At 50.2% G+C, this 17013-nt stretch overlaps 1 protein-coding gene across 1 annotated transcript in view; it reads right to left on the minus strand.

Annotated features, from left to right (window-relative positions):
• Positions 1 to 10347, minus strand: part of COL26A1 (collagen, type XXVI, alpha 1) — a 179930-nt gene extending 169583 nt beyond the window's left edge. The window contains exons 1-2 of the mRNA XM_011985214.1: positions 10225 to 10347; positions 9753 to 9881 (exon numbers count right to left, since the gene is read on the minus strand). Of these exons, the coding sequence (XP_011840604.1) occupies positions 9753 to 9881; positions 10225 to 10347 (252 nt within the window). The remainder of the gene's footprint in view (positions 1 to 9752; positions 9882 to 10224) is intronic.
• Between the last annotated feature and the right edge of the window lie 6666 nt (positions 10348 to 17013).

The raw sequence follows: 17013 nt of genomic DNA on the forward strand, positions 1-17013 counted from the left end.
GAGTGTAGTGGCACGATCATGGCTCACCACAGCCTCAACCTCCTGGGCTCACGTAATCCTCCCATCTCAGCCTCCCAGTAGCTGGGACCACAGGTGTGCGCCCCCACACTGGCTAACTTTTGCATATTTTGCAGAAACGGGATCTGGCCATGTTGCCCAGGCTGGTCTCAAACTCCTGGGCTCAGGTGACCCTCCCACCTCGGCTTCCCAAAGGGCTGGGATTACAGGTGTGAGCCACCACGCCCAGCTAAACACAGGTTTAATAGACATGAAGAACAAGGAAAAAAAAAATCCATATACAGATTTAAATGTATAAGCAAATATTAGGTATAATCTTACATCAAAAAATTTCAAACTCCTGACTACTGGACAATTTTCTAGGAAAACACATATTACCAGTACTAGCACAGTCAAATATACATGAAAGCAGTTGGGTGCAGTGGCTCACGCCTGTGATCCCAGCCCTTTGGAAGGCTGAGGTGGGAGGATCACTTGAGCCCAGAAGTTCCAGACTAGCCTGGGCAACACGGCAAGACTCCGTCTCTACAAAATAAAAAGTAAAAATTGGCCGGGCATGGTGGCGTGTGCCTGTGGTCTCAGCTACTCGGAAGGCTGAGGCAGGAGGATCGCTTGGGATCAGGGATCAAGGCTGCAGAGAGCTATGATCGCACCACTGCACTCCAGCCTGGGTGACAGCGCCAGACCCTGTCTCAACAAAACAAAACAACAACATGGAAGCAAAGGGAAAAGTAGTGAAAAGTTGAGCCCCCTCCTCACAGGCACCAGGAAACCTAGTTTAAAACCAGGTTCTGCCACAAACCTGCTGTATGACTTAGGCAGAGTGATGTCCCTTCTCTGAGCCTCAGTTATATTTAAAATCTAACTCTTACGGTTATGATGAGGCTGGGCACAGTGGCTCACGCCTGTAAACACAGCACTTTGAGAAACCAAGGCAGGTAGATCACCTGAGGTCAGGAGTTCGAGACCAGTCTGGCCAACATGGCCAAACCCGGTCTCTACTAAAAATACAAAAAATTAGACGAGCGTGGTAGTGGGCGCCTGTAATCCCAGCTACTGGGGAGGCTGAGGCAGAAGAATCGCTTGAACCTGAGAGGCGAAGGTTGCAGTGAGCCGAGATCGCACCATTGCACTCCAGCTTGGGCAACAAGAGTGAAACACCATCTCAAAAAAAAGGTTATGATGAGGACTAAGTGAACACGTCCCAGTTGGTAGTGTGGAAATCATGCAACATTACCTAAATCAAGGCATCATTCTTAATCAACTGGCTACTTAAACCCTACAAAGGAATAATAGCTTAAAGACAGTCCTAGTTTGCAGATGGGAAAAGAAAGTCTGAGGTTAAACTTCATTGCCCATAGCTACAGCTCAAACCAGAGGCTGAGCTGCAAAGGGAGTCTAGTCTTTCTGACGCGAGGACTGGCGGGATCCCACCTACCCAGTACAAACTGTGAATTCCACCTCTGCCAATTAAAAAGGTCCTGAAACTGTTTGAGACTTCAGCAGCCTGGGCCCTTCCTTTGATTCTACTGGAAAGCCTCAGCTCTAGCCCAAGCACTCAGTGTGTGTTTCCAAAAAGAAAGGTGAGCCAGGCACAGTGGCTTATGTCTGTAATCCCAGCACTTTGGGAGGCCGAGATGGGCGGATCACATGAGGTCAGGAGTTTGAGATCAGCCTGGCCAACATGGCAAAACCTCGTCTCTGATAAAAATACAAAAATTAGCCGGGCGTGGTGGCAGGTGCCTGTAATCCCAGCTGCTCGGGAGGCTGAGGTGGGAGAATTGCTTGAGCCCAGGAGGTGGAGGTTGCAGTGAGCCGAGTTCACGCCACTGCACTCCAGTCTGCGAGACAGAGCAAGACTCCGACACACACACACAGAGAGAGAGAGAGAGAGAGAGACAGAGAGAGGTGACTTTCCTCGGAATGGGCTACTGTGGGATCCTGAGATCCGCCCCAAGGGTTCTAGAACAGACAGACCGTCCAGCAGCTCTGAACCACACTGAGTCAGGGCTTTCCATAGAGAAATGAGCTGTGAATTGGAAAACATTTCCAAATACCTCAAATCACCGTCTCCAGAACATTTGGTCTTTAAATGGGCTGGAAATGGCTTCCAAAAATCAAAACCTGGCCAAAAACAATGAAGAAGGGAGGCAGAGACAAGGAAAGGGGGGCCCAGATCTTTCCAGATGGAGTTCTAAAGCCTGTGCATCCCCAGGTACCCGTGGTTGTGGGGACCCCCAGGGTCTTGCCCCTAGGATCGCTGCATCCTGAGTGTTTTGTCTGCCTCTGTCTGCTGTCGCAGTGTCGTCCTGCCACCGCCCACCTGCACATTTCAGCTCCTGACTATGGCAGGTGCACAGCAGTGGGTGAACAGTGCTCTGGGGGCCATAAAATAACTGCAGCCGGAAAGGTGCTTAGCAGGAGACATACGTCCCTTTCATGACCCTCCTGGAAGGACTGACCCAGGAGGACAGAACTGGGACGTGGCAGGCCTGGTCCTCGAACTGCCAAGAAATGAACACACTCCTGGCAGCCTCCATCAGGATGGCAAGGGACTGGTATTATCTCTGGGCATCATCTCAGCAATGTTCCTTCCTCATTTCCCTTCCCTTCTCCCCAGCTGAGCACTCAGGGAGGGTCCAAGACAGTAAACTCACTCCTAGCAAAGGCCTTGGGGACAGATCTGCTCCCGCCAAGTCTCTTTCCCCTCCCTTCCCTCCCCTCCCCTCCCCTCTCCTCCCCTCTCCTTTCCTTTCTTGAGATGGAGTTTTACTCTTGCGGCCCAGGCTGGAGTGCAATGGCACGATCTCAGCTCATTGCAGCCTCCGCCTCCTGGGTTCAATCTATTTTCCTGTCTCAGCCTCCCAGGTAGCTGGAATTACAGGCACCCGACATCACACCAGGCTAATATTTTGTATTTTTAGTAGAGACTGGGTTTCGCCATGTTGGCCAGGTTGGTCTGGAACTCCTGACCTCAAGTGATCCACCCGCCTCAGCCTCCCAAAGTGCTGGGATTACAGGCACGAGCCACCGCGCCTGGCCCCAAGTCTCTTTTTCTTGCAAGAAGAGGCCCACTTCACTGAAGGGGAGGAGGAATCAAGCTGTCCCGAGCCACAGCCAGCTCAAGGCTTGCTCCCACAGCACTTTCACCCCACCAAGCGTTTGGCTCTGTGGTTTCGCTGAGCCGTCAAATCCTTAACTGGGGGTTAATAGAGAAAACGAGTGCTAAGTGATCTCAGGAAACCATGTAATGATGGGATAGAGGGACCTTCAGAACACTTCCCAGGTTCATGCCCATCTCTGAATGTGACCAGCCAACCCCTCTCCGAGGTCCCTGCCACCCTAAGAGATACTGCTGAAGCAGCCTCTTCCCCCATATTCCTGGTGATGCGGGACAGGGGAGCCCCAAAATTGAGGCTTAGCCTGGGAGGGTTCTTAGTTTTTCCCAGGAAAGAATTCAAGGACGAGCCGGTGGTGTTGCATCTTTTATTGAAGTGGCAGTGCACGGCTCTGCTCCCTGCAGAGCAGGGCTACCCCAGAGGCAGTGTGCCCAGAGTAGAAGCTCAGAGGTGGGGCTGCACACATTCAAATCTATAGGCACTTTTTTTTTTTTTTGGAGTCTCGCTCTGTGGCCCAGGCTGAAGTACAGCAATGCAATCTTGGTTCACTATAACCTCTTCCTCCCAGGTTCAAGGGATTCTTCTGTCTCAGCCTCCCTAGTAGCTGGGATTACAGGCGCATGCCACCACACCTGGCTAATTTTTGGAGACGGGGTTTCACCATATTGGTCAGGCTGGTGTTAAACTCCTGACCTCAAATGATCCGCCGGCCTCAGCCTCCCAAAGTGCTGGGATTACAGGCATGAGCCACTGCGTCAGCCCCACTTTTAATTGTATGCAAATTGAGGGGTGATTTATGCATAAACTTCCAGGATGAGGGTGGTAGCTTTAGCGTTGTTGGGTTGTTGTCATGAAAAGGGGTGGTAACTCCTGGTGTTGCCATGGCAATGGTAAACTGACATGGCGCACTGGTGGGCATGTCTTATGCGGAGGTGCTTCTGCCCCGACCTGTTTCGTTTAGCTAGTCCTCAATTTGGTCTGGCGTCCAAGCTCTGCCTCTGGAGTCAAGTTCCACCTCCTACCTCACCACCTCTACCCAAGCCTCAGGCTTGGCCTCCCAAGCCCCAGTGCTCCTAACTGAACTTTGCTTTGAGAGTTGATCTCATGCGTCCCCTCCCTCCCCAGGACACTTGAGCCCCTGAGCCTGAGTCAGAGACCAGGGCTTTTGTTTTTTGTTTTGTTTTTGTTTTTTGTTTGTTTGTTTGTTTTTAGGAACGGAGTCTTGTTCTGTTGCCCAGGCTGGAGTGCAATGGCATTATCATAGCTCACTGCAGCCTTGACCTCCTGGGCTCAAGCAATTCTGCAAGGCCCCAAGGCCTTGCCAGTGCGCCCCCCCGCCCCCCGCCTTTCCACCAGAAACACACAGTCTGCCCTCATTTCCTCATCCTGAGCTCTGTCCTGCCCCCCTGTTGAGTCACCACCGTGCCTGCCTGCTTGTCTAGACAGTGGTCACACACCATCATGTCCCACAGGCCACTGCAGTACACACAATGCCAACCTGTCCAATTCAACTGAATCCATCACTATTCAACCCCGAATTGCTCCTCCAGCTTGGAGACCAGCACCTCTAAATTCCCCGTTTCCTCACCAGGAGCAAATCACCCAGACTCCACCTTCTCCTTTCCTCCCTCCCTTCCCTGCCTCCTTACACTCAATTAAGCACCGTGCCTCCAAGTCCCTGTCCTGACGCGTCTCCCATGGTGGTCCTGAACCTCGGCCCCTCCTGCCCTCCCAGCCTGCAGTCTCCTACATCTACCACCAGAGGGCGCCCTCTCAAGCACAGAAGTGGCTGTGTCCCTCCTGGGAGCCTTCCCTGACTCTCCAGCCAGGAAAGGTCCTCCTGTCCCACAGGGCCCCTTGTATGCCTCTGTCTTAGCCTTTGTCCTATGGGAAGACTCCCAGCTCCTGAAGACGGCGGGCACAAGGCAGGCGTGGTAAAATTCTGTTGCTCTGACCCCAAGCCCTGCATCCCAGAAGGAGCCCTCCCACTCACAGTCACTCAGCTCAAACACAGCAGCTGCTCCAGGTTGTGGTCTGTGCCAGGACCTCAGCCCCAGCAGGATCTGAGCCATCTCAAGGTTGGGGGTGTCCAGCTTCAGGCCCAGCTCCCCAGCACCACACCTGCCCTCCCTGTCCTAATTACCTGGCCACACCTGCCCAGTCCCTCAGAGAGGCCAGCGCCAGTGGGCTTGCCTGCCAACTGTGTTCAAGAAGCTCTGTTAGAACTAAGGTTTGCCCAGCCTGGGCAACATAGCAAGGCCCCAGCTCTACAAAAAAATTAGAAAAAAATAAATAAATAACTGGGTGTGGTGCCTCATGCCCGATATCCTAGCACTCTGGAAGGGTGAGGTAAGAGAATCACTTGAACCTAGGAGGTGGAGGTTGTAATGAGCTGAGATCGTGTCACTGCACTCCAGCCTGGGCTACAGAGCAAGACTCTGTTTCAAACACACACACACACACACACACACACACACACCCCAAAATTAGCTGGGCGTGGTGGTGCACACCTGTAATCCCAGCTACTCAGGAGGCTGAGGCAGGAGAATCTCTTGAACCAGGGAGAGCTAAATCATAAGATGTTTGTTATATTTATTTTATTTTCTCTCTGACCTTTGCATCCTTCATGCATGATCACATGTACAGTCATTTCAATAGACAGTAATCACTAATAATTCACTACCTTCCTGTCCTAGTCCCGGGCAGGCTGTCAAACAAGATTAATAAACTTCTTTTTTCAAGAACAATGATCCTTAGTCACACAACTTCTTTCACAACAACCAAAAGTTGCTAAGATGCAGGTACGGTAAAATGAGAACTCACCCTAGTTTGCTCTTCTGTAATAACTTAGTATTCAGGAGTCATAGTCATGTTATTATGAAACCTAAGACTGGTCTTTGCAATATTTTTTAGAGTTTGCATTCAGATGAACCGATGAACCAACGAACACCAGCTGGACCAGCGACTCATGACCCTCCACCACCCAGAAATGGACTTGGTGCACAAAGATGGTTTTAACACCCCTAAGAGTCCATGCCCAACCAATGAGCAGGACCCATTCCCTAGCCCCCTGCCCACCAAACCACTTAAAAACCCTAGCCTCAGGCTGGGAATGGTGGCTCACGCCTGTAATCCCAGCACTTTGGGAGGCCAAGGCGGACGAATCATGAGGTCAGGAGATCAAGACCATCCTGGCTAACATGGTGAAACCCTGTCTCTACTAAAAACACAAAAAATTAGTTGGGCGTGATGGTGGGCACCTGTAGTCCCAGCTACTCGGGAGGTTGAGACAGGAGAATGGCGTGAACCCAGGAGGCAGAGGTTGCAGTGAGCTGAGATCGCGCCACTGCACTCCAGCCTGGGCGACAGAGTGAGACTCCGTCTCAAAAAAAATAATAAATAAATAATAAATAAAAAAATAATCCTAGCCTCTGAAATCTCAGGGAGGTGGATTTGAGAACTATCTCCTGTCCTCCTCGCTCAGTTGCCTTGCAATAATTAAACCTTTTCTCTGCTGCAACACCTGCTGTTTCAGTATTTTGGTTGTGTCTGCTAAGTGGGTGAGAACCCTGATCAGGTGGTAACACACCTCATTCTTCTACTTCCAGCCTCCAGAACTATGAAGAGATAAATTTATTTTGTTTAAGCCACCCAGTCAGTGGCATGGCAGCCCTGGCAATTGAATATGTGTACATTCCTCTGTTCGATCTTCTCAACAATGTGATATGCATGAATTTTACAGATAAGAAACTCCAGAAAAGACCACAAGTCACAGAATGAGTACATAGTAAATTTGTGCCTTAAAACTCAGTCTTCTCATTCCCAACCCCATGCTCCATCCACTTTGCTAATGAGAACAGGTGGATAGTCAGAGAGCAAATAAAATATCCCCTCATAGGTCCTTCTTACCCATGTCCCTCAAGGACCAGGAAAAATAGCAAGGAGGAGGAACTATCCCTACTCTTGTTTGAAACCAATGTGATGAGAGTTGAGCGTGGTTCAGACCCCAGCCAAGTACACAGAGTGGTTTCTCTTCCACTCCTCATTCTGCTACCTAAGTAAGGTGTCCTGATCATCTTCACCCAACTCTGGGTGGTAAGTACTGTTATTATTCTACTTTTACAGATAAGGAAACTGAGGCACAGGAAGGATAAATAACATGTCCAAGGTCATGCAACAAGTCAACAGGCAACCCTTAAACACTTTGCTAAACAGCCAGATGATCTGGGTCTTGGCATGTGGCTGTCTGTCTTCTTGGAGCCATGCCTCTAGGAGAGGAAAACCTTGACTGACGAGGCAGCAAACTGCTGCTGGGAACCGTGGAAGACCAGGAGCCAGTAGAGACAGGGGCCTGGGTCTTAGGAGACAGTTGGGATCCAAGCTAGATCTGCACAGCCGCAGCAAGGAGCCAAGTCTAACAAGATGAAATATGACCAGGCGAATGTGAAGTCCTGCACTGCAGCCCCAGAATCCAGAGGACGAGCCTCAGATGGGATGTAGAGGTTCTTGCCAACAATAAGTTCAGCATGAGTCAACGGTGTGAATTGTGACCTCTACAAATCAAAGGCCATCCCAGGCTGTCTTACAAGGAAAATAGCATCAGGAACACGCCTTGTTCCCCTCCATGCCCACCAGCCCTTGTGGTAGATGTTGGGCTGTGCCACCCAGATCCCCTGCAACGAAAAATGCTTTTAGCCCCAGCTACAGGAAGTGCTGTCAACAGACATCCATCATTCAGCTGCTCAGAATCACCTCATCCAAGGTCCCAGCTCTTCCCGGGGCACCCTCCATCCTGTGACTGGTGGAGGCGCACTTGAAAAGCCTGGACATATCTCTGCCTGGGGACAATCCTGAAGGACCATCCCAGCTGCAGAGCCTCATGGGGTCTAGGGCAGCTGTCCTGGCCTATATGGAGACCTTCTGCTCATTCCTGCCTCAGTCCCCTCCCTTCCCCAGGGGTTCATCCTAAACGTCATCCCTAATAAACACCCTCCATGTTAGACTCTGGCTCAGAATCTGCTTCACTGATGCAGGGTAGGTTAGCCCCAGTGTCGGGGCTTAACCAGGGAGGGTTCTTGGCTTAACCTGGGAAATAATCCAAGGGCAAGCCAGTGGTATTAGCAATTTTTATCAAAGCAGCAATGCACAACAGCAGCAGACGTTCTGCTCCTTGCAGAGCAAGGCTACCCCACAGGCAGTGTGCCTAGAGTAGCAGCTCAGAGGCAGTGCTTCACTCATATTTACACCCATTTTAATGATATGCAAATTAAGATGCAAATTAAGGTCATCAGTGATATGCAAATTAGAGTTGGTCATAATTTCTGTATAGCCCACCCCTTAATTTGCATGTGATTAAGCGGTAACTTCCGGGTGGTAACTCTGAAGGAGTGCTAACTTCTGGGTCATCAGGGTGTTGCCCTGGAAAGGGGCTGTAACGTCTGGGTGTTGCCATGGCAATGGTAAATTGTCATGGCGCTAGGGGGTGTGTTTTATGAAGAGGTGCTTTCACCTCTTCCCTCTTTTATCTAGTCCTCAATTTGGTCCAGTGTCTGCACCCCATCTCCAGAGTCAAGTCCCATCTCCTACCTCACTGAGGACTCTCCCTGTGTCTGCCATGAGGTTCAATAGAAATGCAGAAAAACTGCCACCCAGAGCCCTGGGAGGAGATATCCGTGGCCACTGTCCTACAAGCAGAAGATGACTGAGCTGGGAGGGAGTGGAGGCTAATGTCAGAGTTAGAGCCGTGAGCGCCCATGGGAAGAAAAGTCATCGCCCGGGATTTGGTCAGGTGAAAGGGAGGTCCCACGGCTCCTCAGGCTCAGACCTGCCCTCTCTAGCAGGGCAGGTGAGGGCTGTTGAGGACAGGTCCCTCAGGAATATTGAGCAGAAACAAGCTGAGGGCCATGGTGAAGGCAGCCAGCTCTCTGTCCCAAGATCCTGTAGGGGAGTCGGACCAGATTTGCTGTCATGGCCCCAGAGGGCACGGAGTCAGGTCAGAGCATGAGGCTGCGGGGGGAGACAGGCATCACTCAGGCTAAGGAGGTACCGCTGCCAGGAAGAGCTGCCCACAGGTGCAATGGGCTGCCCATGGGTACAATGAGCTGCCCACAGTGGGTGGCGTAGATGCCCCATCTACTCCCCATCCCCTTCTGGAAGGGGCGAGCAGGATACGCACTCGATGGGGGTGGAAGGTGGAGACATGCTGGCTCTGGAGGAACTTGGAGACTCACTCTATTGGAAAAGAGGAGGTGAAAACATGGAAAGTAGGATGAGATTTATTTGTTTGTTTGTTTTTATAGGGACAGCATCTTGCTCTGTTGTCCGGGCTAGAGTGCAGTGGTGCAATTCTAGCTTACTGCAGCCTCAACCTCCTGGGCTCAAGAATCCTCCTGCCTCAGCCTCTACATGCCACCATGCCCAGCTATTTTATAAAGAACTTTTTTTGCAGAGATGGGATCCTGCTATGTCGCCCAAGCTGGTCTCAGAACTCCTGGGCTCAAGGGATTCTTCCATCTCTCAAGAAGCTAGGACTACAGGCCTGCACCACTGCACCCAGCCAACACATGGGAAGTTTTTAAAGAAGAGAACTGGGTCAGAATGGGGTTCCAGGAGTACCTGCTGGGGCAGGATGGAGAGGCAGAAGCTAGAGGCTGAGCCCAGTGGGGGTAAATGGACACAGTCCATGAAGGTGCTCATGGCCACAGCCCCCCAATGGCCCCCTGAAATCACTTCTCCATCGTCTGTCTGCCGTCAGGCAAATTGGCACAAATCAGGTCATCCCTTCCAGCAAAATGAGTGTCTCTGAGGCTGCTGTGCCTGCCCGTCACTCATCCGCCTCAACACCGCAGGGAGTGGTGGTTTTGTTCACATAGGGATAGCCGAGTGTATGTAACACCATGGCCTGATCAGTTTTTAGGGCACAAAAAACAGTAGGAGTGTTTGGATAGCAGATAGACCTGCCTGCGTTTCCTCATAATAGTTTTTACTGGAACTGTCCGTTTCGAAGCACCACAGGGGAGGAATTGAAAAGTTAAGGTCATTGATTTTTAGAGGGAAAGGATGATCTGAAATCTCCGTGGCAACTGACCAAATCTTTTTGCAAAAACACAAAGGCGATGACACGGTTTCCAGGGCGCAGCACAGAGGTCTGAAGGGCAAAGCTGTGTGGATTCCTATCCAGGGAGGAGGGAGAGGGGCTCCGGGAGTCCATGACTCACTGCCCGGAGCCCGGCTGTGCCACCAGCCTCTCGGCTTCCTCCCTCCTCGGTATCTGCATTTATTCTCCAGCAGCTTCCATGGTGGGGAATTTCGGGGCCCACCCCACCTGAGTGCCAGCCCCACAGACAGCATCGGCTCCTTGCCTGCGCACTGGCGGGAAGGGCTGGCGGGGCCACTGATGGATTGAGTTTCCCACGTGGAGGGGCAGCTGAGAAGTATGTGATCTGGCCAAGCAGACTGCGTGGTTTTGAGCACTTCAGCAGTGATTCCCAATTACCGCCATTAACAGGAGGGCCAGAGGGGACAGGCTCGGGGGAGATGGTGCCAAGCGCTTTCTATAGGGTCGGCACTTAGGGAGGATCATGTGAGGGAGGACCACATGAGAAAGGATCAGCATTCAGGGAGGATCACATTTAAGGAGGATCATTTTAGGGAGCATCAGCATTCAGGGAGGATCAGGATTTAGGGAGCACCAGCATTCAGGGAGAATCAGCATTTAGGGAGGATCACTTTAGGGAGAACCAGCATTCAGGGAGGATCACATTTAGGGAGCACCAGCATTCAGGGAGGATCATTTTAGGGAGCACCAGCATTCAGGAAGGATCATTTTAGGGAGCACCAGCATTCAGGGAGGATGACATTTAGGGAGGCCACCTGCTGAGGAATGCACTGTCTGTGCACAGCCCACTTCCAGAACTGGAACTGACTAGCATTTTCACCGAGTACCTACTGCGCACCAGTAAGGTACTATGCATTTGTTCTAGAAATACAGAGACTACAGTAATCGTCTTCTATGTCCATCATGGGATGGGCCAGGATGCATTTGGCCAGCGGATGACCTCTTCAGAAACCAAGATTAGGACAGGACCCAGCAGCTGTGGTCTTCCTCAAAAGGACCATCTCTCAAAGTCAACCAATGGACTCAGTCCCTTCTCCGGGGATCAGCCCGGAAATGTGCGTTTGTGGCAGTTCCCCAGGGGATGCCAGTGTCCACAGAAGTAAGGAAAGCAGCTCAGTCTACTTTACGGGAGTCAGAAAATAAAGTGGTAGTAAGAATAACTAACATTTATTGAGCAACTGCTACGTCATGTTTCCCTCCTGTAATCATTATAAAAACCACAAGAGGCCAGATGTGGTGGCTCACACCTGTAATCCCAGCACTTTGGGAGATCAAGGCAGGAGGATTGCTTAGGCCCAGGAGTTTGAGACTAGCCTGGGCAACATAGCGAGACCCTGTCTCTAAAAATAAATTTAAGAAATTAATACATAAAAATTTTAAAATCCTACCAGGTCAGAGCTATTAGTGTTCCTGTTTTTACAGATGAAGAAACCAGAAAGTCTAAATAACATCTCCTTCAAAAGAAATATGTGCCTAGTGAGTTTGCTGATTAGCATTCAGCTGTGATCACCTATTTCTTCAAAGGCCACACTTTGAATAGCATCTGACTGGTCCCACTTCTCTATCCATGCCAGGCCTGGTTGCTTTGGGTTAAATGCTCACCCCTGTTCCCATCAGCTGTGGAGGAGGATCACATGCTTCAAAACAGGCGGCCTAGGACCTCCCCACCCCCACAGCCTAGGACCCCCTCCAGCTTAGGACCCCCTCCAGCAGGCACCCCAGATAACTGTGTCCTTTAGAACAGACTATGAGCGGCCAGGCGTGGTGGCTCACACCTGTAATCCTAGCACTTTGGGAGGCTGAGGTGGATAGATCACCTGAGGTCTGAAGTTTGAGACCAGCCTGGCCAACGTGGTGAAACCCCATCTCTACTAAAAATACAAAAAATAGCCGGGCATGGTGGTGGGCACCTGTAATCCCAGCTACATCAGAGGCTGAGGCAGGAGAATTGCTTGAACCTGAGGGGGGCAGTGTGGAGGTTACAGTGAGCCGAGATCGTGCCATTGCACTCCAATCTGGGCAACAGAGCGAGATTCCGTCTCAAAAAGAAAAAATAAAATAAAATAAAATAACAGTCTATGAGGGGCCGGGCGCGGTGGCTCAAGCCTGTAATCCCAGCACTTTGGGAGGCCGAGACGGGTGGATCACGAGGTCAGGAGATCAAGACCATCCTGGCTAACATGGTGAAACCCCATCTCTACTAAAAAGTACAAAAAACTAGCCGGGCGAGGTGGCGGGCACCTGTAGTCCCAGCTACCCGGGAGGCTGAGGCGGGAGAATGGCGTAAACCCGGGAGGCGGAGCTTGCAGTGAGCCGAGATCAGGCCACTGCACTCCAGCCTGGGCGACAGAGCGAGACTCCAGTCTCAAAAAAAAAAAGAAAAAAAACAGTCTATGAGGGAGGCAGGTACATGACTGACCTCTCAAATATGAAACTTGAATCCCAGCAGTCATCTCCTCTTCCTTTTTCCTCACTAATCAACCCCTGGTTTTCTTAAGATTCTAGATATCAGAAAGTTTAAGAAAAGCGGACACGATTATCATCACATGGGTCGAGATATGGGAAGGTTCACTCAGTTCTCATCAATGACAAGTAAGAAGTCGGCTAAGGTGCTTTTATAAGTAGGGAGAGGGGATGCAAGAAGAGAAACTGTGTCCTTATTTCTGGACACAGTTGTGTGAGGTTGTGATGACTGGAGCAGTGGCAGCCATCTTAGAGCCATGAGGCAAGACAGCCTGGGGAAGGCAGAGCAGGAGGCAAGGTCTTTGATTGTGTGATGTTGCCAAATTAGCCATCTCTGCAGCCACTCACTTCTCAATATGTGAAATATTAAGTGACCTTGTTGTTCAAGCCCATTTTTACAGGTATGAGTTGTAGGGTTTTTACAACTCGTATCTGAAAGCATCCTCGCCAAAACAACCTGCTGTCAAAACATACTATCAAGGTGTGACAATGTGAGACCAGGGGACACTTGGTGTCCTGGTTGCACCATTTACCACCCAAATGGTTTTGGGCAAATCTCAATGCTGCAACCTCAATTTTCCATCTACAATATAGCAGCTAATCTTCCCAGGGCAGCCGAAGTCCCAAGGGCAATAACACCAATATGAATGTGAATGTGTGGACTGCAAACTTCTAAGCATAGCACACGTTAAACTGTAAATAAGGCAGGCCCAGTGGCTCACACCTGGAATCCCATCTCTTTAGGAAGCCGAAGCAGGAGGAGTGCTTGAGCCCAGGAGTTCAAGACCAGCCTAGGCAGCATAGTGAGACGCCCTGTCTCTACAAAACAGAAAAAAAAGCAAAAATTAGCTACGTGTCATGGTACATGCCTGTGGTTCCAGCTACTCAGGAGGCTGAAGAGGGAGGATTGCTTCAGTTTAGGAAGTGGAGGTTGCAGTGAGCCATGATCACACCACTGCACTCCAGCCTGGACCACGGAGTGAGATCTTGTCTCAAAACAAAACAAAACAAAAAACAAAAACAAAAAAAACTGTAAATAATTGTACTTTATAATGAAAATATAATAACAATCCTGAATTAGCGCCATCTCTTCTGGTAAGGAAAGGAGACAAGGCTCTTTACCCACATGGTATCTACTTCTTTTTTTTTAAGACAAAGTCTCACTCTATCGCCCAGGCCAGATCGCAGTGGTACAATCACAGCTCACTGCAGCCTTGAACTCCTTGAGCTCAAGTGATCTTCCTACCTCAGCTCCCCAAATTGGATTACAGGCACAAGCCACCATGCCCAGCGAATTTTTTTTTTTTTTTTTTTTTTGAGACAGAGTCTTGCCCTGTCACCCAGGGTAGAGTGCAGTGGCGCGATCTCACTGCAACCTCTGCCTCCTGGGTTCAAGCAATTCTCCTGCCTCAGCCTCCCTAGTAGCTGGGATTACAGGCGCCTGCCACCACGCCCAGCTAATTTTTGTACTTTTAGCAGAGACGGGGTATCACCATGTTGGCCAGGCTTGTCTTGAACTCCTGACCTCAGGTGATCCGCCCACCTCAGCCTCCTAAAATGCTGGGATTACAGGCGTGAACCACCATGCCCCGCTTGCCCAACTAATTTTTAAATTTTTGTAGAGATGGGGTCTCTCTATGTTGCCTAGACTGGTCTTGAACTCCTGGCCTCAAATGATCCTCCTGCCTTGGCCTCTCAAAATACTGGGATTACAGGTGTGAGCCACTGCACCTGGCCTGGTATCTGGTATCCACCAGATTGCCTTCGTGGACGGCCTCCTAGACTGTGTCTGGGTCAGTGAGAGCCAGCCTGCTCCAGCTTGACCATCCCCTTCATTTGGGGTTTTAGCTCCTTGGGATGCAAACACCTTGCTTCCATAAACTCAGCCAGTGTGGCCCATGCCCCGTGACTCCCACTGCTGGCTACCAGCAAACGTGCTCGAGCTGGATGGTGTGGGCTGAGGTGGCATCGCTCACTGATTCCACAAATGTTCACAGAGCGCCTGCCACATACAAGTCCCCAAACTAGTTGTGTGGCCCCTGTGATCCCCTCCCACACCCCAGGGTGATGTACAATGCCCAGGCCTGGGGTTGGTGAACAGAGGCAGGCTCCAGTCCGGTTCTGCTGTGCATGGCTGAAAAGATTTTATGGTGCCTGAACCTCAGGTTCAATGGCTAATTTCCTGCTTTTTCAACTTAGTTTGCTTAAAATTCTGTATATTACATCTGCTTGAAATGAAGCCTACTGTACATCATACAGGCAGCAGCAAAGTCCATTTGTACTCATTACCTTAAAAAGTCTTCATTTACATAAGCTTTACACTGAGTTTATGGTCAAGGGCAAATGAGGTCTTGTAGGCACATGAAATTATATCTGACGATGCCTAGGAGTGACTGACACACCTGTGGACTGCTTACAACAGGGGTCTCCAACCTCCAAGGCCTGTTTCCAAACAGCAAGAAGTGAGTGGAGAGCAAGCAAATGAGTGAAGCTTCATCTGTACTTTTTTTTTTTTTTTTTTTTTTGAGATGGAGTCTCGCTCTGTTGCCACACCAGAGTGCAGTGGCGAAATCTTGGCTCACTGCAACCTCCACCTCCTGGGTTCAAGCGATTCTCCTGCCTCAGTCTCCCAAGTCACTGGGACTACAGGCACGTGCCACCATGCCCAGCTAATTTTTGTATTGTTAATAGAGCCAGGGTTTCACCATGTTGGCCAGGATGGTCTTGATCTCTTGACCTCGTGATGTGCCCATCTCCGCCTCAGCCTCCCAAAGTGCTGGGATTACAGGCATGAGCCACTGCACCCCACCACTTCATCTGTATTTACAGCTGCTCCCTATTGCTCACGTTACCGCCTCCCGTCACATCAGCAGCGGCATTACATTCTCATAGGAGTGCAAACCCTATCGTGAACTGTGCACACGAGGGATCTAGATTGTGCCCGCGCTCCTTATGAGAATCTGATGCCTGATGATCTGTCACTGTCTCCCATCACCTCCAGATGGGACCGTCTAGTTGCAAGAAAACAAGCTCAGGGCTCCCACGGACTCTACTTGATAGTGAGTTGCAGAATTATTTCATTACGTGTTACAATCTAATAACAGAAATAAAGTGTACAATAAATGCAATGTGCTTGAATCATCCTGAAACCATCCCCCGCAACCCAGTCTGTAGAAAAATTGTCCTTCACGAAACTAGTCCCTCGTGCCAAAAAGGTTGGGGACCGCTACCTTAGAAGACCTGCAATATGCGGAGTGCGACCTTTATATTAATACATTCACAGAAAGGCTTGCTTTCCTAACGCTGCTTCAAATTGGGCCCATTATTTCCGCTTGGATTAGGCTTTTTATTTTTTGAGACAGAGTCTTGCTCTGTTGCCCAGGCTGGAGTGCAGTGGCACGATCTCAGTTCACTGCAACCTCCACCTCCCTGGTTCAAGCGATTCTCCTGCCTCAGCCTCCCAAGTAACTGGGACTACAGGTGCCCACCAGCACACCGGCAAATTTTATATTTTTAGTAGAGACAGGGTTTCACCATGTTGGCCAGGCTGATCTCGAACTCCTGACCTGAAGTGATCTGCCCGCCTCGGCTTCCCAAAGTGCTGGGATTACAAGCATGAGCCACCACGCCCGGCCTGGATTGGGCTTTAATCTGCCGGGATAATCCTGGAGTCTTTTTTCCTGAATAAATGGCACTCTCATAAAAGCTGTTTTAAAACGTGAGCCAAGAGATCAGAAGAGGACTGCCATTGAAAAGATGGTTTAGGCTGGGCGCAGTGGTTCATGCTGCAATTCGAGCACTTTGAGAGGTCGAGACAGGAGGATCACTTGAGGCCAGGAGTTCAAGACCAACCTGGGCAATATAGCAAGACTCCGTCCCTACAAAAAGTTTTTTTGCTTTTTGTTGTTGTTGTTGAAGCGGAGTCTCACTCTGTCTCGCAGGCTGGAGTGCAGTAGCATAATCTCAGCTCACTGCAACTTCTGCCTCCCAGGCTCAAGTGATTCTCCTGCCTCAGCCTCCCAGTTAGCTGGGATTACAGGCACCTACCACCACACACCACTAATTTTTGTATTTTTAGTAGAGACAGTAGAGCTTCACCATTTCAGGGAAAGGAATGCTCCCCCATGAAGGAGGGGACACATAAAAAGACCCTCACTCCGAATCTCCCACTGCAGCAACTGTCCCGAAAGCATCTCCCACTCTGTGAAGGACAGACAGAATTTTCTTTAGGTCTATTGTCCCCTGAAACCATCTCGCTATGGACTTGAATGGAGAATTATTAAGACTTTGAGGGCC

The sequence above is a fragment of the Mandrillus leucophaeus genome, unplaced genomic scaffold, assembly GCF_000951045.1.
Source record: "Mandrillus leucophaeus isolate KB7577 unplaced genomic scaffold, Mleu.le_1.0 Scaffold280, whole genome shotgun sequence".
NCBI lineage: Eukaryota > Metazoa > Chordata > Mammalia > Primates > Cercopithecidae > Mandrillus > Mandrillus leucophaeus.